The sequence below is a fragment of the Oncorhynchus clarkii genome, chromosome 6 (genome assembly GCF_045791955.1).
Source record: "Oncorhynchus clarkii lewisi isolate Uvic-CL-2024 chromosome 6, UVic_Ocla_1.0, whole genome shotgun sequence".
In the NCBI taxonomy this organism is placed as follows: Eukaryota; Metazoa; Chordata; class Actinopteri; order Salmoniformes; family Salmonidae; genus Oncorhynchus; species Oncorhynchus clarkii.
The window spans coordinates 58432707-58456105 of record NC_092152.1 but is presented as its reverse complement, the minus strand read 5'-3'; the positions used below and the strand labels follow the sequence as shown (position 1 = coordinate 58456105).

The 23399-nt window shown below is 46.4% G+C and overlaps 2 protein-coding genes across 5 annotated transcripts in view; both read left to right on the top strand.

Moving 5' to 3' along the window:
* LOC139411351 (tumor protein p53-inducible nuclear protein 2) overlaps window positions 1–23399 on the top strand; it is a 360874-nt gene that overhangs the window by 224670 nt on the left and 112805 nt on the right. The gene's annotated exons all lie outside the window — the stretch shown is intronic.
* LOC139411350 (zinc finger protein 536-like) overlaps window positions 1–23399 on the top strand; it is a 174355-nt gene that overhangs the window by 69032 nt on the left and 81924 nt on the right. For all 4 annotated transcript variants that reach the window (XM_071157614.1, XM_071157612.1, XM_071157613.1 and 1 more), the window contains one exon: window positions 12258–14512. In XM_071157614.1, coding sequence (XP_071013715.1) covers window positions 12259–14512 — 2254 coding nt within the window. In that variant the 5' untranslated portion in view covers window position 12258. The remainder of the gene's footprint in view (window positions 1–12257; window positions 14513–23399) is intronic.

The following is a 23399-nucleotide window of genomic DNA, read 5'->3' as shown; positions in this document are numbered from 1 at the left end:
CATTTTAAATGGGATAAGAATAGGAAACTGTATGCCGACCTATTTTGAAGATGCTTTCGGAATACATTCACATCAGCGCCGGTCTATAATTAATAAAAATAGACAGGCTTTCTTGCTCCAGATTTGATTATAATACAACCTTATAAACACTACAGGGATGGGGGGGAGGGGAGAAAAAAACAGGGGGAAAAATTTGATGGGGGCAGGAATTAAGAGGGATGTGGATTGCACACACCTGGTTTTGCAGGAGATTGCGTTGGCTGGCTGCTGTGCTATCACATTACTGTGATCCAGCCCCTGTGTTTGTGAGAGAATTGAGGAGAGGGACCGGCAAAATCAGCATGCAAATAACGGCACATTGTTAACTTAATCAGATGCAGCAGGGAAAAAATATGGAGAGAGAGGGAGGGATGGAGGGATGTAGAGGAGGTGGGGCACATAAATAAGAGTCAGGGCCCTGAGATGGCGGAGGGCAGAGGGGAAGGGGTATGTGTATGGGGGTGAGGGGTGAGCTGCCGAGTGGAAGATGAGGGCTGATTTCAGGGCGTCAAGATGATGCAGCCTCTCCAGAGCTCCGTCAAGTGGCTCAGACAGGCAGTTTAGTGGTGACAGCAGAGCGCCGTCCGTGTTGTGAGCCCTGCTGTCACCGGCCCCCGACAAGAGATCACAGCTGTAGGACATGGGTATTATCTAAAGGCCGAGGGGACAGGGAGGGGTGGTGGGATGGGGTGCAGCAGGCAGGCAAGCTAAACATGGCAGGTGCCCCCATGTTGCTGGTGACTTTCTAGGCTAAGCTATACGTCACAGAGCCATCCTTAAATGCTTATTCACTACAAATACATCCTAGCCTCATCATGGAAGAGATGCAGTACAATTAGATTTTTATTTGAAATTCTTTCACCCAAACATGGATGCCCTTTTATATGGCTTTTAAGATCATTTTGATTTGTAAATCTGACAATGTCTTTCAATGTGTTGAAATGGCAAAATGCACCCCTAGAGTTCATTGCTGCTACATAGTGACCACTATAGGAATACAGTGGCTTGCGAAAGTATTCACCCCCTTGGCATTTTTCCTATTTTGTTGCCTTACACCCTGGAATAAAAATTGAGTTTGTATCATTTGATTTACACAACATGCCTACCACTTTGAAGATGAAAAATATTTTTTATTGTGAAACAAAGAAGAAACGAGACAAAAATAACAGAAAACATGAGCGTGCATAACTATTCAACCCCCCCCCCCCAAAAAAAAAGTTAATACTTCGTAGAGCCACCTTTTGCAGCAATTACAGCTGCAAGTCTCTTGGGGCATGTCTCTATAAGCTTGGCACATCTAGCCACTGGGATTTTTTCCCCATTCTTCAAGGCAAAACTGCTCCAGCTCCTTCAAGTTGGATTCTCAATTGGATTGAGGTTTGGGCTTTGACAATGCCATTCCAAGACATTTAAATGTTTCCCCTTAAACCACTCAAGTGTTGCTTTAGCAGTATGCTTAGAGTCATTGTCCTGCTGGAAGGTGAACCTCCGTCCCAGTCTCAAATCTCTGGAAGACTGAAACAGGTTTCCCTCAAGAAATTCCCTGTATTTAGTGCCATCCATCATTCCTTCAATTCTGACCAGTCAATTCTAAAAATCATCTCCACAACATGAGGCTGCCACCACCATGCTCCACTGTGGGGATGATGTTCTCGGGGGATGTGTTGGATTTGCGCCAGACACAGCATTTTCCTTGATGGCCAAAAAGCTCAATTTTAGTCTCATCTGACCAGAGTACCATCTTCAGTATGTTTGGGGAGTCTTCCACATGCCTTTTGGCAAACACCAAACGTGTTTGCTTATTTTTTTCATTTAAGCAATGGCTTTTTTCTGGCCACTCTTCCGTAAAGCCCAGCTCTTTGGAGTGTACGGCTTTAAGTGGTCCTATGGACAGACACTCCAATCTCCGCTGTGGAGCTTTGCAGCTCCTTCAGGGTTATCTTTGGTCTCTTTGTTGCTTCTCTGATTAATGCCCTCCTTGCCTGGTCCGTGAGTTTTAGTGGGCGGCCCTCTCTTGGCAGGTTTGTTGTGGTGCCATATTCTTTACATTTTTTAATAATGGATTTAATGGTGCTCCGTGAGATGTTCAAAGTTTCGGATATTTTTTTATAACCCAACCCTGATCTGTACTTCTCCACAACTTTGTCCCTGACCTGTTTGGAGAGCTCCTTGGTCTTCATGGTGCCGCTTACTTGGTGGTGCCCCTTGCTTAGTGGTGTTGCAGACTCTGGGTCCTTTCAGAACAGGTGTACAGTATATATACTGAGATCATGTGACAGTTAGATTGCACACATGTGGACTTTATTTAACTACTTATGTGACCTCCGAAGGGGGTGAATACATATGCATGCACCACTTTTCCAGTTTTTATGTTTTATAATTTAATTTAATTTAAGTCATTTTTTTAATTTCACTTCACTAATTTGGACTATTTCATGTATATCCATTACATGAAATCCAAATAAAAATCCATTTAAATTACAGGTTGTAATGCAACAAAATAGGAAAAATGCCAAGGGGGGTGAATACTTTTGCAAGGCACTGTAAAACAGAGAGGTTACGACCCATGATGCATTGCTCATGCAGAGATGCCTCTTGAATAGAATATGTACAATCTGCAGCCATGGTAACATAAACAACATATTAGCATCATGGTGGTGGGGGTTAGCGATGACGAGGGTTCAGGAAAACAGAGAATGTGAGTAATATCACTGATCACCAGCCACACGGCACTACACCGGGACAATTAAAGAAGAGGCCTTGTGTTGCTTCAAGAGCGAGACATCTCCAGGGAGGGAAGCACTGAATGCACTATACAGAGAGGTCATTTTTCATTAAACATCATCGCTTTCATGAACACACACACACGTGCACACACATACACATACACACACACACACATGCACACACACACAAATACATACACACAGACACTTGTTCTCTGCTGAACTGAGTTTTAGCCGCTGGTTGTGAGAGATGGTGAATCAGTGATCATGTTGAAGGTCAGAGAGGGCAGGGAGAAGTGATAAAAATGCAGACAGGTCAGAGAGAGAGGAGTGTGGAGAGACATTTGGAATCCAGGGCTTGGGCCAAACTGATCCTTCAATACACACATCTCTTATTTACCTCAGTAGAATGAAACATATTTTGGTATTGTATACTGTCCTTTAACCTCAGATTTACTGTAGAAATGTGTCTTCTAAATTTGCTTTGCAGTAAAAGCTATTACCTTTAGCAACCTCACCAAAAGGAGGCTGTTGTCCTGGGGTGGGTGTTTCACAGAGGAGAACAGGATGAGGTGAGGTTTTTGTAGTGGGGTTCAGAGAGAGGCCTGTTTTGAAGTTTGACCAACTTTGCCTTATTCCGCTAATCAGAGTCTTGTCTTAGTGAAGCGTTGGCATGTAGGCAAACACTTCTGTCTGGCCCGCAAAATGGTTACACTCGCTCTCTTCCCCTTCTCCCCCTCTTTCCCTCTCCCCCTTCCTCTCTCACTTTTTGTCTCTGATCCTAAGAGAAGTAGCCCCACTGTTTCAGATAAAGTGAGATAAATAAACATGTTCCCTGATGTCCCGAATGCTCCCCACCCTCCCTCCTGAGAGCACACCCTCCTAACGCACTTCCTCTGCCACAATTAGTCTATAATAAATACACTTTAATGCAGATAATGTGCCCTGCTCTCTGAATCTCCCTCTCTTCCTCTCTGTCTTTCTTTCCTTTCTTATTAAGCCACATTAAGACAGGATCTGACTTTGGGTCACACGAGAGGGAGAGAGAAAATGATGAATTATTCTCAGAGCTACTCACAGCTGCAAACAATAGCTGCAAAGAAAATACAGATATTGTAACGTATGCAAAGAATCGAGAGCATTTGCAGTCAAGTCTCACTTCCTGATGGCTTTGATAAGATTAGTTGCTTTCTTAAACAGGATGTGTGCTGCTTTTAAAAAACTGCTCTATGGACATACCGAGTACAGTTGCATAACGGCCTGCCTTGACAGAGTGCCTGCAAGAATTGAAAGTTTTCTTCACATGAAGTCTCTCCAGATTAGCTTGAGCGAGTTTATCAAAGTGATGGAATAAAGGAGATTCAACATTGTCATATTAAAAAGACATGCAGTGATCCAATTGCCTGGACAGAAGTGCTTTTTCACTCAAGAGCATATGGCTCCCCTACCTGTTTATAGTCTCCCCTTATCTTCTCACAGAGAAAAAGGGAGAGAAAAATAGATATTTTCAAAGACATTGAAGAGTCGTTCAATTAACGGCGGCATGATGTAAAATAATTACTTGACTTGCTTTCCATAATGAGTATCTCTAATTAGCCATACATTTGTTTGGTGAAAACTCCAAACTACAGTTGTGAGGAGATGGTAAGTACATTGAAGTAGCACCCAACCCCTCTCCTCCCTTCCCTTCACAAAGGCAGCATCACTTGACTTCAAGGCACAATTTACCTCCCAATGTATGCATACAAGCGACGGAAAATAGTCAGGAGTGTAAGGGATCTTTTTTTTTTTTTTTTAATTAGCTATGCAACAATTAAAGGATTCACAAACTAAATTGAACCTTGTCTCCGTCGCCTCCCAGTTTGATTTCAGCACCTGTCACAACAACAGCCCCTGTTCAGCCATTATGCAAAACTTCCTAAGAACAGAACCAGCATGAGGAGTAGAAAACAGCAATTATTTCTGATATTCACTTACTGTATTTCAGGTAATATTGACATTTAGAGTTTAGGGGGGGAAAAAGGGAAAAAATCCTGAAAGGGAAGAAAACTTGGCCCGGTTGACTTTGTCAACTGGTGCTAGGCAGATATGGCTTTCTTTTGCCAACATTATAGCCGTTCTAATGCCTGTGAGAGTGTGATGATGGGTGACTCACTCAAATCTACCGGGCTGCCCTTCTCATTTCCCACTGTAGAGTGAAAACAATCGCTGGGTTGATTGTACTGTTAGCATGTCTGCCTTTAAGAAACAGTGTCAGCGATGCCTTGCTACTGATGTGTCATTGTATTCATTTTCCAGTATGTAGTATTCAAATGCAGGCAAGCAGCCCAGGGGAATAATGTAAGCCATGATCGACCCCACACGGACAGCTACACTGTGGTCATTGTTCGGTGGCCTTTCTCTGCTGTAGAGTAACCATGCGTGATCAGCGATTCGACCGTGACTACTGTAGCCTGCCATGAGGACGTGGCCCCATTTTCCCGACAGAGGGCTGTGTCACGAGGGAGAGGGTCGGAGGGGGAAAACGGCACATGACAGAATACGGACAGTCATTTATATGTTGGAAATTCTTTCCCATTATCTAAAATCATTCCCTTTTTCATCCCTTTTTGTGCGCTTGTTTGTCCTCTCTGTCATCTTTCTCATCCATCCCCCTTCTTATTGTGAAACACAGTCTGGTTAACAAATGTTCGAGCCAATCAATCCCCCACTCGTCACAATGCATAAAATCTACTGGCAGGAGTCTTTCCACACCGCTATGACCACTATTGCAAGATATACACGTGAAAAAGGCACACACACACACACACACACACACAAACACACACACACACACACACACACACACACACACACCTGCTGGTCATCAAAATAATACCAGGAATGGTTAGCATAAAAGGAAGCTTTGAGCTTTTGGCCCAGCTCCGGATGATGATGCGGCTGCCCAGGACAATGAACTGTGGGAATTCGCTTGTCTGCCGTTGATCTTCCTCCTTGGCATCCCGAAAGCCTGTCAGACGCAGGGGATAAAAAGACAGGCATTTTTCTTTCTCTCTTCTCTTTCTCTTTTTTTCTTTCAGCGGGGGCCTCATAGTGATCTGTGGAGATGAGCTGAAAGCCGAACTACCTGTTGACAAGTCCTCTTAAGAGACCTCAATGGCATTTTGTGTGGGACTACAGAGCAGAAAGGAAAGGCCCAGCTAGGTCGATTCATATTTGTCACCGTTGTATAGCGTTCAAGTTCTTGTATAGAACTGTTGTTCTGAGATATTGGTTTACTTCATTCGTGCTACGTTATGAAGCTCGAATCTTGGCTCTGAACTCCTATGTTAGCGTAGTTTGTCGTGTGGAGTCTAGGTATGTTGGAAGAAACGGACTGGGTTTATTCTACTTTATTTCACTTGTTGTGCTGGGAACCGTTCTGTTTTCGCCTCATTACAGCATGTAATAATCCAGTTCAGTCAAAGAGCATGGAGAGGAAGAAAAACAACTCCCTTTTTTATTGGGTTAATGAGAAGCGTCCCGAAGACCACCTGCAATAGACTAAACATGCACGAGGAAAAATTCCTATTAGTTTCAATTTACTGCCATGCTTAAAATGGTCCAGGCTATTTCTACTTGTGTTGGTGTCTGCTTTCCTTCAATATTTTGTAAATATGCATTCCTCAGAATATGTAACATGTGGCGAACGCACACATTTTCCGTTCAGAAATGTTTCCCCCCTTCTAAATTCATTAATGATTTGGTGCAAATATGATGGAATTCCGTTACTTTGTGAATAATGATTGATTATTTAAAAGCAATGACCTTCATTATAACTTAATGAGGTATTGCATTGTAATTAGTTAATGGATTCTTGTCAATACATGCCAAAATAACAAAGTAGTGCCTTACTAATGGCTTTTCCATTCAGAATTTCTCCTTATAAACCTGGTTAAAACAATAACAAAGTGGCCACCAAAAGGCTGAGGGATGGACCTGGAGAAATGTAACCACTTTCAAATTCATACACAGCGCTATGGATGCAAGGACTGAACATCCATGATATCAAAAGTATAGTTTTAAACATGTTTTGAGGCTATATAGTGTTTTTTTTTTTGTATTACGATGTTTACTAACATTAGAGTTAAAAAAAAAAAAAAATGATTTGGGGTTCAATCAGTACCTTCGCAAGAGCATGTTTGGCGTACTCTACTTACAGTATGTGTTTTAGCCTTAGAATATGCAAATGTCTGTGGCGTTCAGTGTATACATCATTTGTAATGCTCACTGGGCAAGTGTCTTCTGTTTCCTTCAACTTTGCATGTACTTTATAGGATCAGAGCACATTTGCCCTCGCACGTTTGCGATGCTCGTTGCTTCGATAATGACACGTACCGAGCACAAATATAATCGGACAGAAATACACTTCCATTGTGTTAAAGATACCGTCCGTAATTAAGCTGTGGGTTGCAGAGCAATTTGCTTAGAAAAAAAAAAGGAGAAGAGAAATCTGGTTATGTGCCGCTTTGCTAAAAACGGTGAAATATTAACCACAAACTGTAGAGTAGAGCACCACTGCACCTCTGTGAGAGAGTGCAAAAGGAAGTCTGGTGGCTTTGCAGGCGTCATTTGAGCCTTATCGTTAATGAAAGAGCATTGTTGTAGACACCAGACAAACGTTAGATCTGTTTCGGGTTAGAGCCAGCGTAGACATTGCTACAGTGTGCTGTTTGGATGGCCGACATGTCAAGGTCAAGCATACAGGCGCACAGTTACTCGGGAGATACTTGTAAATGCTATCTATGACGGTAAGACGTTTCGACTTGTGACCCTGTGAGTTTATAATGCGAACCACACAGACTTGAATTGCGTACTTGTGCACAAGAGAAGGAAACGTTGGATTACTGGTACTTACTGTGTAACAACTGGTACAACTTCCTCTGTTGTACATAAACAATTTTGCTTTTTCCAGAAACGGAGTTCCAAATGAATGAAATAAGACTGTCATGATTACACGGAACACTCATTTGTGTTGGTGTTCTAACAGCCACCTGCATTGTTACTTATAGAGGGCACTCTGATATTAAATTATTGTCAAAAGCAATGTATGTGTGTGTGCGCGTGCGTGCGTGTGTGAATGTGCATCTGTGTTTGTGTATGTTGCTTGTGTGTTGATAGGATGGGGGGGGGGGGGGGGGGGTGTGTCACATAAGAAATGTCCTTTTTAATCAAGAAAAAAATATAAAATGACTTGGGAGCAAGGGAAGCATATTAATGGAGTTCATTTGCATACGCTTGTCAGCAAGGATACGTAAAAAAAAAAATGGATTTGTCAGTTCATTTCACATTATTCCATTGTCTATCTGCCTTTGTCATATGTTAAAGATAAAGCCGGAAATCAAATTGAAGAAAAGGGCAAGCTGCTATCTCTATAAATGAGCAACAGCTCATCAGTCTTGTTTGAATCATAGATGTCTAAGGCAAAAGGCAGCGTGCATGCAGGGCAGTTTCAGAAAGGGTTCCGTCTGATATTGGCAGAGTTTACAAAGGATTGTGGGTGGCACGTTTAAGAGTCACTTCATTTTGTCTGGAAATGGACAATCCTTCCTACGAGTTCAGGATGAGAAAGTTATCCAGAAACTGTTTTTATCGACCTGTGTATTCTCCCAGCATTGTATTTAGAAAATATACTAATATCAGTGTAATATTATTGCAGTATTACAAAGACGTTTTCTGAATGGTATTTGCAGTAGTGTGGGATAGTATATTTGTGTCTCAGTTACATGATAATAAGCTCATACAGTCGTTCGTGACCTTGTCAATGTAAGTAGGCTTTGCATACATGAGGCATGCCCAGTCATCACATAGGCTACATAATATATCCATTATATCCTTCAAGGGTTCATTTGATGGCCTTCTCCTTTATTACTAGACAATGATTGCAGTCACGTTCTAGAGAAGAAGAAAGTATTCATAAGCAGCCCACAGATCTTGTTCATATTTTAGAGATAAGAGTCAACAACAAGCAACAGTGTTAGAAGAACCGTTGGCTAAAGAACAGCCAGGCCTAAGTCTTCCAGGGTGCGACAGTCTTCCAGGGTGCGTCAGTCTTCCAGGGTGAGACAGTCTTCCAGGGTGTGTCAGTCTTCCAGGGTGCATCAGTCTTCCAGGGTGCGTTAGTCTTCCAGGGTGCGTTAGTCTTCCAGGGTGCGACGGTCTTCCAGGGTGCATCAGTCTTCCAGGGTGCGTCAGTCTTCCAGGGTGCGACAGTCTTCCAGGGTCTTCCAGGGTGCATCAGTCTTCCAGGGTGCGTTAGTCTTCCAGGGTGCGTTAGTCTTCCAGGGTGCGACGGTCTTCCAGGGTGCATCAGTCTTCCAGGGTGCGTCAGTCTTCCAGGGTGCGACGGTCTTCCAGGGTGCATCAGTCTTCCAGGGTGCGTCAGTCTTCCAGGGTGCGACAGTCTTCCAGGGTGCGTCAGTCTTCCAGGGTCTTCCAGGGTGCGTCAGTCTTCCAGGGTGCGTCAGTCTTCCAGGGTCTTCTAGGGTGCGTCAGTCTTCCAGGGTGCGTCAGTCTTCCAGGGTGCGACAGTCTTCCAGGGTGCGTCAGTCTTCCAGGGTGCGTCAGTCTTCCAGGGTGCATCAGTCTTCCAGGGTGCGTCAGTCTTCCAGGGTGCATCAGTCTTCCAGGGTGCATCAGTCTTCCAGGGTGCATCAGTCTTCCAGGGTGCGTCAGTCTTCCAGGGTCTTCTAGGGTGAGTCAGTCTTCCAGGGTGCGTCAGTCTTCCAGGGTGCGACAGTCTTCCAGGGTGCGTCAGTCTTCCAGGGTGCGTCAGTCTTCCAGGGTGCATCAGTCTTCCAGGGTGCGTCAGTCTTCCAGGGTGCATCAGTCTTCCAGGGTGCGTCAGTCTTCCAGGGTGCATCAGTCTTCCAGGGTGCGTTAGTCTTCCAGGGTGCGTTAGTCTTCCAGGGTGCGTCAGTCTTCCAGGGTGCATCAGTCTTCCAGGGTGCGTCAGTCTTCCAGGGTGCGACGGTCTTCCAGGGTGCATCAGTCTTCCAGGGTGCGTCAGTCTTCCAGGGTGCGACAGTCTTCCAGGGTGCGTCAGTCTTCCAGGGTCTTCCAGGGTGCGTCAGTCTTCCAGGGTGCGTCAGTCTTCCAGGGTGCGTCAGTCTTCCAGGGTCTTCTAGGGTGAGTCAGTCTTCCAGGGTGCGTCAGTCTTCCAGGGTGCGACAGTCTTCCAGGGTGCGTCAGTCTTCCAGGGTGCGTCAGTCTTCCAGGGTGCATCAGTCTTCCAGGGTGCGTCAGTCTTCCAGGGTGCATCAGTCTTCCAGGGTGCGTCAGTCTTCCAGGGTGCATCAGTCTTCCAGGGTGCGTTAGTCTTCCAGGGTGCGTTAGTCTTCCAGGGTGCGTCAGTCTTCCAGGGTGCATCAGTCTTCCAGGGTGCGTCAGTCTTCCAGGGTGCGACGGTCTTCCAGGGTGCATCAGTCTTCCAGGGTGCGTCAGTCTTCCAGGGTGCGACAGTCTTCCAGGGTGCGTCAGTCTTCCAGGGTCTTCCAGGGTGCGTCAGTCTTCCAGGGTGCGTCAGTCTTCCAGGGTCTTCTAGGGTGCGTCAGTCTTCCAGGGTGCGTCAGTCTTCCAGGGTGCGACAGTCTTCCAGGGTGCGTCAGTCTTCCAGGGTGCGTCAGTCTTCCAGGGTGCGTCAGTCTTCCAGGGTGCGTCAGTCTTCCAGGGTGCATCAGTCTTCCAGGGTGCGTCAGTCTTCCAGGGTGCGTCAGTCTTCCAGGGTGCGACAGTCTTCCAGGGTGCGTCAGTCTTCCAGGGTGCGTCAGTCTTCCAGGGTGCATCAGTCTTCCAGGGTGCGTCAGTCTTCCAGGGTGCATCAGTCTTCCAGGGTGCGTCAGTCTTCCAGGGTGCGTCAGTCTTCCAGGGTGCGACAGTCTTCCAGGGTGCGTCAGTCTTCCAGGGTGCGTCAGTCTTCCAGGTGCGTCAGTCTTCCAGGGTCTTCCAGGGTGCGTCAGTCTTCCAGGGTGCGTCAGCAATGTGCTTCACTCCCACATCCTCTGTATCATGTGTGTACTGTACATGTGTAACGGTTTGATTCAAAGCTTTTTTTATTTATTTATGTTGTTCTGTCTAGCCTTGCCAGTTGGTGGGTGTCTGGGTTAGCGCTAGTTAGAAGCCGAGAGAGATAGCTATAAGCTAGAGAAAGAGAGAGAGATCTTAAAAGCGAGAGAGTGTGTGTGTGTGTGTGTGTGTGTGTGTGTGTGTGTGTGTGTGTGTGTGTGTGTGTGTGTGTGTGTGTGTGTGTGCGTGTGCGTGCTCATGCGTCTGTGTGTGTGTGCAGGTGCATGTGTCTGTGTGTGTTTAGGTTGGGGGTGTCCCTGAATCCACAGGAGTCTGGACACAAACTGATCTCACTCCACTAAAAGTGAACTCATGTCATGCTAGTGCTTAGTCCTGAAAGGATTTTAAAAAATGATTATAATCGTGTGTTATAGCACGCTGCCACTGTTACTAGGCAGCATACTAATCAGCTTAATGAGATATTATACAGTATTTTGTTGACCAAGGCAGAACTCACTTTATTGTGTCGGAAGCTTGACCCTGCCAGTTACAAGGGAAGAACACACCATTATCCTTCTTAAGAGAGGGGAGGGCATCACAAACAACCCGGCAAGCAAGAAGACAAAAACAGACTCTGCTTGTGTATTCCCTTCAGCTTGACGGTGTATGCTCTGAGCCGTTGAAACCATTCTTAATGGCTAGGAGGCCTCTGATACATTGGGAACCCTTTCAATAACACCAACTGTTGTTTTCCTCCTTATTGGAAGCCATGAGAGGAGGGGAAGAGAAGGCAAGAGAAAAGTGATTCACATCAAATGTAATGTGCCTCTTTAATGGAGAATTACGCCTAGACAAGTGTCGCAGTAGGGAGATAAGAGCGTGTGTTTACTGAAGTAACCCCTTGGTTTTAAGTGCTATTGTTAATATCATAATTGTAGCATTGCGGTAGCTTCATGACAATGGCATTGCTCTGTTTCATTAAGGCGTGTAATTGGAGGAATTCTGATAGGATGGGCCCAAGTAGCATAATTAGGCAGCGCCCGCCATGTTTACTGTGTAATTATTGCATCCAAAATGGTGTTACAGTTTGAGAAAGTTCTGAGAGTTACAGTCTTCCAACCACAAGTGTGAGAACATAAGCTGTACTGAAAATCAAAAGAAGGAAATTACATTTATATGGGCGGCAGGTAGCCTAGTGGTTAAGAGCCGAATAGGTGAAAATCTGCGTTTGTGCCCTTGAGCAAGGCACTTCACCCTAATTCCTTCTGTAAGACATTCTGCTAAATGACATCTCTATTTCCATTCATCATGCACTAACAATTTACTCTAATACTTCTCGTTCTTTTCCGGGTTTTCAGATTTTTGGATGAGCCATAGCTCTTTTTTAATGCATTGCTTATCAGGTTGATTGACTGTGGTTGACCGTTGTGATATCCTTCTCTCTTACAGGATGGAGGACTCTAGTTTGTGCCTTGGTGCGTCTTCAGCAGTATCGGACGCTGACAGAGACCATCTGAGCAACACAGTGCTAAATGGCCGATACCCCATCAGTCAGAAGCTCCACCAGCTGACGGCCCAGCTGGGCCACGCCTTTCCCGACCTACAGAGCCGACAGCAAATCCCTGAGGAGAAAGCTGCCACCCCATTGGATGAGAAGAGCCACGCTGCCCTGGCCAGTCAACCAATCAGCAGTCAGATGGCACTACTCGCTAACCAGCTCAACCGGGACATAGATGCAAGTGCCCTGGCCAACCTGAATGGGCGTGTGGACCTGCAGCAGTTTCTCAATGGGCAGAACCTGGGCATCATGTCCCAGATGAACGACATTGAAGATGATGCCCGCAAGAACAGGAAGTACCCTTGTCCGTTGTGCGGCAAGCGATTCCGCTTCAACAGCATCTTGTCGCTACACATGCGCACACATACAGGTGAGAAGCCTTTCAAGTGCCCCTACTGCGACCATCGAGCAGCACAGAAGGGTAACCTCAAAATCCACCTACGCACCCACAAGCTGGGAAACCTCGGTAAGGGACGCGGCCGTGTCCGTGAGGAGAACCGTCTTCTACATGAGCTGGAGGAGAGGGCCATCCTAAGGGACAAGCAGATCAGGAGCAGCAGCCTCCTTCAGCCAGCTCAGCCCCTGCAGCACCAGCCACACCTTGGCCCTCAGACCCAGCAGCAGCAGCAACAGCCTGGCTCTGCCTGTGGCCTCCTCACCCCCACCAGCCTGGGAACTCCAGACTCCCTCTCCCAGCCGTCGTCCTCCCCCAAGCCGGCCAGCGCCCAAGATGACCAGGCCCTGAACCCACCCACTGGATTCCGCTGCACGTTCTGCAAGGGCAAGTTTAAGAAGCGGGAGGAGCTGGATCGTCACATCCGCATCCTGCACAAGCCCTACAAGTGCACCTTGTGTGAGTTTGCTGCCTCGCAGGAGGAGGACTTGATCAGCCATGTGGAAAAAGCCCATATCACGGCCGAGTCAGCTGCGGGACAGGGTGCAGCTGGCGGCACTGAGAAGCCTGCCAACGAGTTCCGCTGTGAGGTGTGTGGCCAGGTCTTCAGCCAAGCCTGGTTCCTGAAGGGCCACATGCGCAAACACAAGGACTCATTTGAACACGTCTGCCAGATCTGTGGTCGTCGCTTCAAGGAGCCCTGGTTTCTCAAGAACCACATGAAGGTCCATCTCAATAAGCTGGCCATCAAGAGCAAGCCCCCAGCAGAGGACATTAATGCTGTCAACACCATGAACAGCATGGCCCAGGAGGCCCATGCTAACCTCTACTCACGCTACATCTCCTGCCTGCAGGGCGGCTTCCTATCCCCAGACAAACAGGGTCTGAGTGAGCAACACCATATGCTGGCCAAAGCCGGCATTGCCATGAAGGAGAAGGAGATGCTGGGGAAGCTGCTAGGCCCCATGGCAGGGATGGGCCATGGCCTTGGTGAAGGGGAGAAGCGCTCTCTCCTGGGCTGTCTGAACCTGGTGCCCCCCCTGAAGTCCAGCTGCATGGAACGCCTCCAGGCGGCTGCCAAAGTTGCAGAAATGGACCCGCTGAATAGCTATCAGGCCTGGCAGATCATGGCACGAGGCATGGCCATGGACCGCGCCTTTATGCCCAAGGAGCAGCACCATGAGCAGCACCATGAGGAGAGGACCAATGCTGCCGGCATGGCCTTCACTAAAGAGAAGCATGACTACCCTATGATGGGCTCCAACGATGGCTCCAATCAGAAGCAGCACATCGAAGCTCTGCATGGCTCGAAGGCCGGCAGTGGAGCCATGATGCCCCTGAAAGACGACAGAGTGGGTTTCGACAGCCACCGTGACTTCATGCCACATCATGGCGGCCATGGCCTGGGCCTGGGCCACGGCCTGGAGTACAACCACCTGACTAGCCTGAAAGAGAAACCCACAGAGTGTCCTGACTGTGGCCGGGTCTTCAGGACCTATCACCAGATGGTGGTCCACTCTCGGGTGCACAACAAGGAGCGGCGGCCCATAGAAGAAGCCATCCAGCAGCAGAACAACACCACAGGACTGGATGAGCGGCGTGGCTCGGCCAGCGACCCAGAGTCCCAGTCCATCAGCAGGTCCACCACCCCTGGATCCTCCAACGTGACAGAGGAAAGTGGAGCCGGAGGTGGCCACTCCCAGACCGGCAGTGTCCAGGACGACAGCCCACACCCTTCCTCCCCATCTTCAGGTAAGACTAAGTCATTACTATACCCTGAATAACAATCAATCCCATAGTCACATTATCCTCACTATCAGGACTTATTCTTCATTATTTATATGGGGAGGACACGTAAGGGGGAGACCATTGTGTCCAAAGAGGATAAGTCCTTACACATAGATGAGTACTGATGGTTGGCACAAGATCTCTGACAGACGCCATTTACTTTGACATCCCTTCTACACAAAACTGGACCCTAAGGAGTCCACTCAGACTGGAGAGAGAGAGGGGGGGGGGGTCTGATCAAAACTGCCTGTTCAAAAGCAGAAAAAAAAAGCCCACCACAACTCCGAGCGGCACATTCCGTGCATAACTGGGATACTTAACGCCTCTGTTCAAATACCCATCAAACACCCTCACAGAGCCTGCTTCTATAGGATACTTTCTGTTTTTACTGGAGAGAGGAGGCCTGTCTAAACACACTCACACACTCACACAAAACAATCATATGGAGATGCTCAACTCCCACGACGGAGCTGTGACTTGTGTCCTTCACACTGGCACATAGAACACAGACACGGTGGGGTGAAGAAGACGCTCCCTACAGACTAGCATGTGTCCCCGTGTAAAACAAGTCAAGACTACGAGCACGGGCCAAACATATTATGAGTGATTCAAACGTCACCTTTAACATGGGAAGGAAAGCGATCCCACCGTAGTCAAATAAGCAAAAGGAGATACAGTGTCTGTTTAGCAGGATTAAGAGAGGCTGTTCCTAATGATTAGAGAGGTTTTAAAGGTAACTTTCTCATTCCTCTGGGTGGAACACCACATCTAAGCAGCGTGCCCGTTAATTAGGCGATGACTATGTGATAATCAGTTGGTTTAAGATAAACAAGACACTAATTATAGATATACATATAAAGCAGGTCCAAAGAAATTGAACTTCATTTGCGGAGTGAAATGTGCTTTTTAAGTCGTTTGAAAAAAAAGTGGCTTATGCTTAAGGCTCGAAGCAACTTAATTCCAACAGTACAGACAAAATTGTTTATTTATTCACAGTAGCATAGAGTCCTTATCATCCTAATGTAGTGTGATGCGTTTGAACATGGAATGGGCAATGTTTATTTTAATCTAAGAAATAATAACAGACAACCCCCCCCCCCCCCCCCCCCACACACACACACCCCAATTAGGAATTAATGAAAACTAGTGTGAGATAAACATGTATTTTCTTTAAAGAGGCTATTAAACATAGCACTTTTCAACAGGGTGGGTGGGGGGGGGGGGGGGGGGGGGGGATGTTGCGGAAGTCATTATCTTCTGAATTTTAATGCAGCAAGTTTCATTTATTTTTCTTATGGTTCTCAAGTACTTTGAACCTGAGAAATGTAGCTCATGGCATTTAGCTAACTTTATAAGTATTTACATATGTGTGATGTGAAGAACTTCCACGTCATCAAAAACTTGAAAAATCATGTTCAAGATCATGTTCTTACAAATATATCCAATTGAAATTATATTTACAATAAAACCTACATCAACTGAAATATTTTGGGTATTCATGCTACATAAAAAACCAAGTTGAATATCACACACACACACGCACACACACATGCACGCACGCACACATGCAGACATGCATAGACACTATCTCTCTTTCTCTCTTGCCCTCTTCAACACTCTCTCTCTCTCACTCTCTCACTCTCTCTCTCTGTAGTCCTACCTCGTCTATCAGTGTCTCCTGCCCTGCCTCCTCCTCTCTCCCTCTCTGAGTGCTGTGATGGAGTGTGATCGCCAGCTCAAACGCCTGTGTTTTTCCACCGTACAGGGGGATGCGGGCATCGTGCCAGCTCCCTCCTGCTGGCTCTAACGGGCCTTAAAGTTGACCTTGAGGGCCCCCCCACCTGCTTTTTTTTTTTGTGGGGGGGGGGGGGAGTTGTCTGTGCGGGCGGGGCTTACATTGTTACAGGTACAACCTCTTAGCCTGGTTCTCTCTCACAGTCTCTCATTCAGACACAGTTCACAGGCTTTCTGTTGTGAGACTCAGGAAGCTGTGTATACACCACTCTGTGTATACACCACTCCACCATAACAACAGGGTCAAAGGGGAAATAAACACTAAAGATGTACAATTGTAAAAAATTTAAAAAGTTTTTGTTTTGTTTTGTTGTAGTCTGTATTTCATTAGTGACAGCACAAAGCCCTACAAGTTGTTCATAACATCATAACATCCTTCATAACATTGAGTATGATTCATATTTGGAGCTTTGGGACACCTAATTTAGAAACTGAGGTGTGTGAGAAAATGTGTCTGCAGCTAATGTGGAGGAAGGTGCCATTTATGTGTGTGTTTGTGTATGAGTGGGTTTCTGCTTATGTGTGTGTATGTGTTGCGTGAATGTGTCAGTGTTTTTAAATTAACAGGATGTGGCTGGCTATACCTCTCTGTTAGTCTTAATATTTCACTCTTGCAATTTTGCTTGTTGAGAATTGTTTGTGTTTTATTGTAAGGCTGTGTGTGGTGCGTGTGTGTCTTGAAAACATTGCTAACCATCACCATACCGCCAACCTCGTAACCACCTTCCCACTGCAATTTTCAGTTAAACTTGAATTACAGTAATCAACAATAACATCTCAACTGTGAAAGAAGGTCGAGACAATCTCTTTTGTCTTTGACACTGCACTTGTTTAAAGACTTGCTGGAATAAAATGTCTGCCTCAGAAATATCCTTCAGAGACCTTGCTCCTCTCGTCCACGGCAGTAAAACCTTCAATGCTTTTGTGTTTCATAGAGACGTCAGAACCTTTCGCCTCTTTTTCATAAGTACAATTTCCCCCCCTAATCATCTCTTTTATTTGTGTTATTAGGATTGGTTTGACTGCGGAAGGAATCTATTGCTTCAGATTTCAGAGTTCTCCAGTCTGAATTGGGCTTGATAAACAAGAATGTTCCTACTTGATAGTGTCTCTCTCTGAATGCATCATGGTGGGCCTCAGAGCGACAGGCCCTGCAGAGTGCAGGTCTTAAACAGAGGCTTACCCTGAATGGCGGAACAGAACCCATTGAAACCTGATGTAATACTATGTAAAGCAGTGCTGCCAGTGTGTTGTAAGATGGGGGGGTATTTATGTTCACATCCATTGTAGATTCCGAAATTTAAGAAACAAGAGAGACGGAGAGATTGGGACGAACTAAAGGCAAATTTAAAGTTGTTTCTGGTTGGGCCTCTTACAGACTACGAGGATTCCGTTGGTTGCTAGCGTGAGGTAAGCGTAAGCAAGCAATTCGCTGTTGAAGGCGCTGCGTGGTTCATTCCGAGGTCTGCGTTGGCCGTGCAGCATTTACGGTGATGAGGCCTCTGCAGAAGTCAGGGCGTTCATGCTTCTTGCGCTTTGCGGAGCAGCACAGAGCTGTTGTGAAGGAAGTTGTCAAGGAAGTGAGTTTTTGTTTATACAGGACCTCCCGCCCCCCCACCTACCATCGACCAATCATGTCAATGTGGAGCTGTACGAAACCCCCTGCGTTGCTCCAACATTTGCGAGGCGCACAGCGACGCGGCATAGAGCTCATTTTGGCCTCAGGAGGCTCCGACCACATTTTCGGATCAAGAATAAATAGGCTCTTAGTCTACACCTGTCGCACACGAAGCATGTGACAAGTACCATTTTATTTGGGCTGCGTGGAGAAATAAAGAGAGCAGAGAGACAGAAAGAAAGAGACACAGAGAAAAGAGGAGAGGGAGTGAGGCAGATAGACAGCGCGAGAAATAGAAAGAGTTTGAGCAAAGGGAAGGATGGCAACCAGTGGATGACAACGACTTGCTGCTGAGAAAGGAACGTACAGTATGATCATGCAGCTACTCAGAACCTGGTCGCATCAGACTGTAGAGAGAGAGGGGCCTTTCTCAAGGCCTCGGGCAGGAGCACCTCCACTCCACCCCTCACTCCCACCTCTCCGCTCCGGATACAAACCTACTCCTCCTTTTCCTCTGGAGAATCCCCCATGTCTAAATGTTTTTAAGAGGAACAGCGTTTTAACATGGCAAGGATTAGTCGTATATCCCTAGGTCTTTACGGCTCTCAAACATGGAGGCAAAACGCTTGCGCCATACAAATTGAAATTGGCTTTGCCGACTGACGCCTTAGGTTATAAAGCACGGATATTCATCTAATTACGTAATTACAATGGGGGGTAATTACACATGCAGACTTACTGTTACATTGTAATTGCTGTGTAATTAAAGCAAAAAATAACTAGAACTGTTCATGCCCAAATTGTTAGAAAAGCTTGGCGAGTGTCAAAACGGTAGCTCCGTGGAAACCAACTCTGGTATAAGATTGCTATTCAATCCCACCTTGACTGTCATACGAAGAGTTACATTCTCTCCGTCTCTCGCCATCTTTCTAGCCCGGGAGGCAAGACTACCGGCCTCTGTTCAGATATGAAGTGGCGATCAAGAACGTGACCAAAAATAGACATAGAAGTGAAAGGAGAAACAATTTAGGGCATTTGTGTCATACAGTAGATGGCATTGAAAGTGTGATTTAAAAGCCCAGTGGTTTGAAGGCTTGGTAGAGCTGGCCTGTGAAACCCCACCCTGGTGTTAGATGGAGGAGAGCCATCGGTCTGGTTGGCTTCTTCAAAGGGCTGGAGCTAGTATGGCGAAGCAAACAGGTATCTGTGGGATCACAGAGAGTCTCCTTCAGTATGCTCTTTCTCACAAAGATACCAGACCTTTGAAATGAGAACAGTGTTCTGTTTGTGTGTGTGTTTTTATAGCTAATTAGGGGGAGGGTTTGGTTGAATTATGTCAATGCCTTCTATCTCTCTCCCTCTCTCTTCATCTTTCTCTCTGTCTATCTCTCGCCCTCTCTCTCTCTCTCCCCCTCTCTCTCATTTCCCCTCTCTGTCTCTCTTTCCCTCTCTCTCTCTCTCCCCCTCTCTCTCATTCCCCCTCTCTGTCTCTCTTTCCCTCTCTCTCTCTCTCCCCCTCTCTCTCATTCCCCCTCTCTGTCTCTCTTTCCCTCTCTCTCTCTCTCCGCCTCTCTCTCATTCCCCCTCTCTGTCTCTCTGTCCCTCTCTCTCTCTCTCCCCCTCTCTCTCATTCCCCCTCTCTGTCTCTCTTTCCCTCTCTCTCTCTCTCCCTCTCTCTCTCTCTCCCCCTCTCTCTCATTCCCCCTCTCTGTCTCTCTTTCCCTCTCTCTCTCTCTCCCCCTCTCTCTCATTCCCCCTCTCTGTCTCTCTTTCCCTCTCTGTCTCTCTCCCCCTCTCTCTCATCCCCCCTCTCTGTCTCTCTTTCCCTCTCTGTCTCTCTCCCCCTCTCTCTCATTCCCCCTCTCTGTCTCTCTTTCCCTCTCTCTCTCTTCACTTATTTCTTTCTCTTTGTTAATTGACATCCGGTTCTCTTTTTTTTTTCTTTTTTTTTTCTTAATTCTTCTTTCTTTCTTTATCTGATGAACTTGCCTGCTTTAAACCTGTGGTACAGCCACTCGTTTGAAGACTAGCGCCTCAAGCTGGCATGTCATGTCTGTCATTTTTTTACGTGTCACAAAACTCAAAAAGATGCCATTGTGTCCGAAGCAAATTGATTACAGAGCTGTATTTCAGTACTGTAGGTCAGGGTTCTGGTGTCTTTCTGGTGTCAAAAGTTCTATTCACTAATTGTCAGTGTGCTCTACTGATTAACATGTCTTGGATAAATGCAGACTTAGTATTTTTGTACACGCTTGCACAATATAAAAGGGCAATTTATTTCTCTTCAATGGCTCAGTCGATTTCTCTCCCTTTTTCGTACTCACTGTCTCTATCGCTCTCTCTCTCTCTCTCTCTCTCTCTCTTAGACTCAATTTGTAAATATTACCCATGGTGGGAATACGCTAAGCCTTTTTAGATATTTAAAAATTCCAATTGTATTCCAAAGTGTATTTGAAAGAGTAGAAGTCAGTGTCGTTTTCTCTTGCTCACCGTATTCCTGGGTGGTTATCACCGGGCAGTCCTTATGAAACATTTATCAGGCTGTTTCATGTCTTAATGATCACGTTAGGATTCCCCACTTGGTTATGGAGCTGGAGCAAAGAGATGTGCTGTTGAGAGAGAGAGAGAGAGAGAGAGAGAGAGAGAAAGAGAGAGAGAAAGAGAAAGAGAGAGAGAGAAAGAGAGAGAGAAAGAGAGAGAGAGAGTAAACTGCCTGCATTATACCAACCACTTTTTAATTCCACATCTTTGCCAAAACATTGCTTACCTTTCTCCTGAACAAGCCTCCTTGGCACGTCACACATTTTCTTCCTCGTTCTCCCCATTTCTGTTTTCTGTTTTTATAATTAAAACATAATATTTATCTTTCCATAACAGAAGGCTGCCTTACTGTGGTAGGTAGACTGTTTGAATATTAATATTCTACATGCTATCTCCTCCGGTGTCTGAGGAAGTGTCATTGGTAAAATAGTGAGAGTGAAGGTGACTCGCCCTCTGTTCTGTCAGAGAGCTGGGAACCAGAGCAGGGTTGCCAAGTTTAGCTGATTGAACATGGAAGAGATTGTGAAGAGGTTTGACTAAATGAACATGGGGGACACGTTGGGGGAAGGCATCATGCTGTGTTTACCTAGCCACAGTCCGGAAGCATAGAGTACTCGGACAAAATAACCCTGTATCCAAAAGTTGAAACTTAAACTGAAACTTTGATTACACAAAAGCCTTCACGTAGGAGTTTGTGTTGTTGTTGCTGTTGTCTCTGACGGGGATAGTTGAATGAGGGGAACGTAGGGTTCCTTGTTTCACTGGTGACAGCTGTCTGACTCTGTCAATGCTGAATTCCTCCAAAAATGAGTCTGAGCTCTCAGACAGAGAATGCAAATGGATGGCAGGGTGGGTGGCTGGGTGAGAGAGCTTTGTTTGAACAAGTTAACTTGGGCATGATTGGGGTTCCTCCCGTGTGAAAGAGCAAGTGAATACATTGACCTTTGTCTCATTAAAAATGGAGGACCAGCTGTATGATACCATGACAGAGCACTCTCTCTCTTTACTACCCTCCTCACTTTTCTCTCTTTTCTCTTCTCCCCTTATTTCTCTCTCTCTCTCTCTCTCTCTCTCTCTCTCTCTCTGTCTCTCTCTCTCTCTCTCTCTCTCCCACACACCCACACATGCACACAGACACACAGACACACATAAACAACTGTGGGTGATGTCATATTTGGGTGATGGCCTATGGGTGAGGGGCTATTTCGACTTGGATATCACCACTGGCCATGGTATGTGGTCACTCCTAACCCCACTGACAAGTCACATAAAACAGCCCTTTGTGTCAACACCGGGGCGCTGACAGGAGCCAGATAATGACGTGAACATTTTGCCTCTTTTTTAGCGAAGGTTATCTCCTAATCAGAAAGAGGAAAACAAATGGGCAAGAAAAATGAAGTCCAAGGATTGAGATCCTTGCCTGCACATTCCAGTTGTTCTTAAAATATTTGGCAATGTCAATTAGTAAGTGAGCAGAGCTAGCTGATGAACACAATTTTCCACTAGACTGAGCACCCTATTGTTGTGGAGTGAACAGCAGATTTCTGAGGTCATTATCATTCCCCGTTAGCCTGGCCCAGCTGCTCCTCTCGGCTCCAGCCAAACTCTACACCACGGCTCAGAGTAGCACGCAGCAACAGGGGGGCGCCGGGGAGGAGGGGGCTGGCAGGCTGGAGAGGGAGATAGAGAGAGACAGAGAGAGAGAGATGGAGGGCAAGAGAGCGGGGGGGGGGAATGAGGGACAGAAATAGAGGGATGGAGTGAGGTTGGGCGCCAAGGAAGGATGGAAAGATGGGAGAATGTAAGAGGTGCACGACAGGAAAAGGGCATGATAGAGAGAAAGGGAGAAATGCCCTTAGCGTTCTAGGATAATTCCCTCTTTTATCTGGACTTACAGCTGAACTCAGAGGCTTGGAAATTAGAAACTAAGACCTATCTAAGACATGCGAGAAAGCTGTCTCTGAACCTACATGCTGCTCTGCTTCAGAGGCCCTCAGAAAGAAATATCCCGACGTGTCTCTGCGCACTGTAAATTCCATGGTGGTGTGTTGAGGATGTGTTTGAGCTGGTGTTCAGGTTGGAGCTGGAGGAGAGACAGACATAGGGATGTTCTATAGAGCAGTATCCGCTGAGCCCTGGTCTCCCACCCAAACCTGGCTCAGACTCAGCTCCTCTCTCCTGGATCTGGAGCCCAGGAGTGCTTAGACACTAACAGTGCTCATGTCTCTACCCCAGAAGGCTCCCCTCTCTCTCTCTCTCTCTCTCTCTCTCTCTCTCTCTCTCTCTCTCTCTCTCTCTTTCTTTCTCAAAATGTTCCCTTCCTCTCAGCCTGTTAGTGTGTTGTAGAGTGAACCTGGTTTCTCTGGCCGAGTATGGATCCATGTTTGCAGGAGATTTGAGTGTTGTGCAGGGAGCTTGTGCTATGTGTGCATATATCACCTAGGCTCAGAACAGCCAGGCCGTTTAAGAGAGAGAAGATGACAGTAAAGCTGCTAAGGGGACAAGGACTCACAGATGACAAGGCAAGGGGAGGGAGGAGAGGGGGATAAGGGGAAGGAGAGGGCGCCACAGCGTGCACTGTTACGTGACTCAGACATCCACCTCCCCCTATAAGAGACATTATCTCTGATAGGTCGCTGCTTCCTTTGAACGCACAGAGAGGTTTGAGAGCCCAGCTGTAGTAGTATCAAAGATAGTCTAGGTCAGGGACAAGTATAGGGGCTCCGCCACTCAGGAGAAGTGTCATTGGACAAGTACAACTATTTTAGACAAAGTGTCACATGAGTAACTGACAGTAGTGAGTATTGCACAAGGACATACAGCAGGGTTCCTGGTTTTATTTTCCCGGTTTTATTTGGCCCCCCAAGTTTTCTGAGCAAATAATATACTGTACCAGTC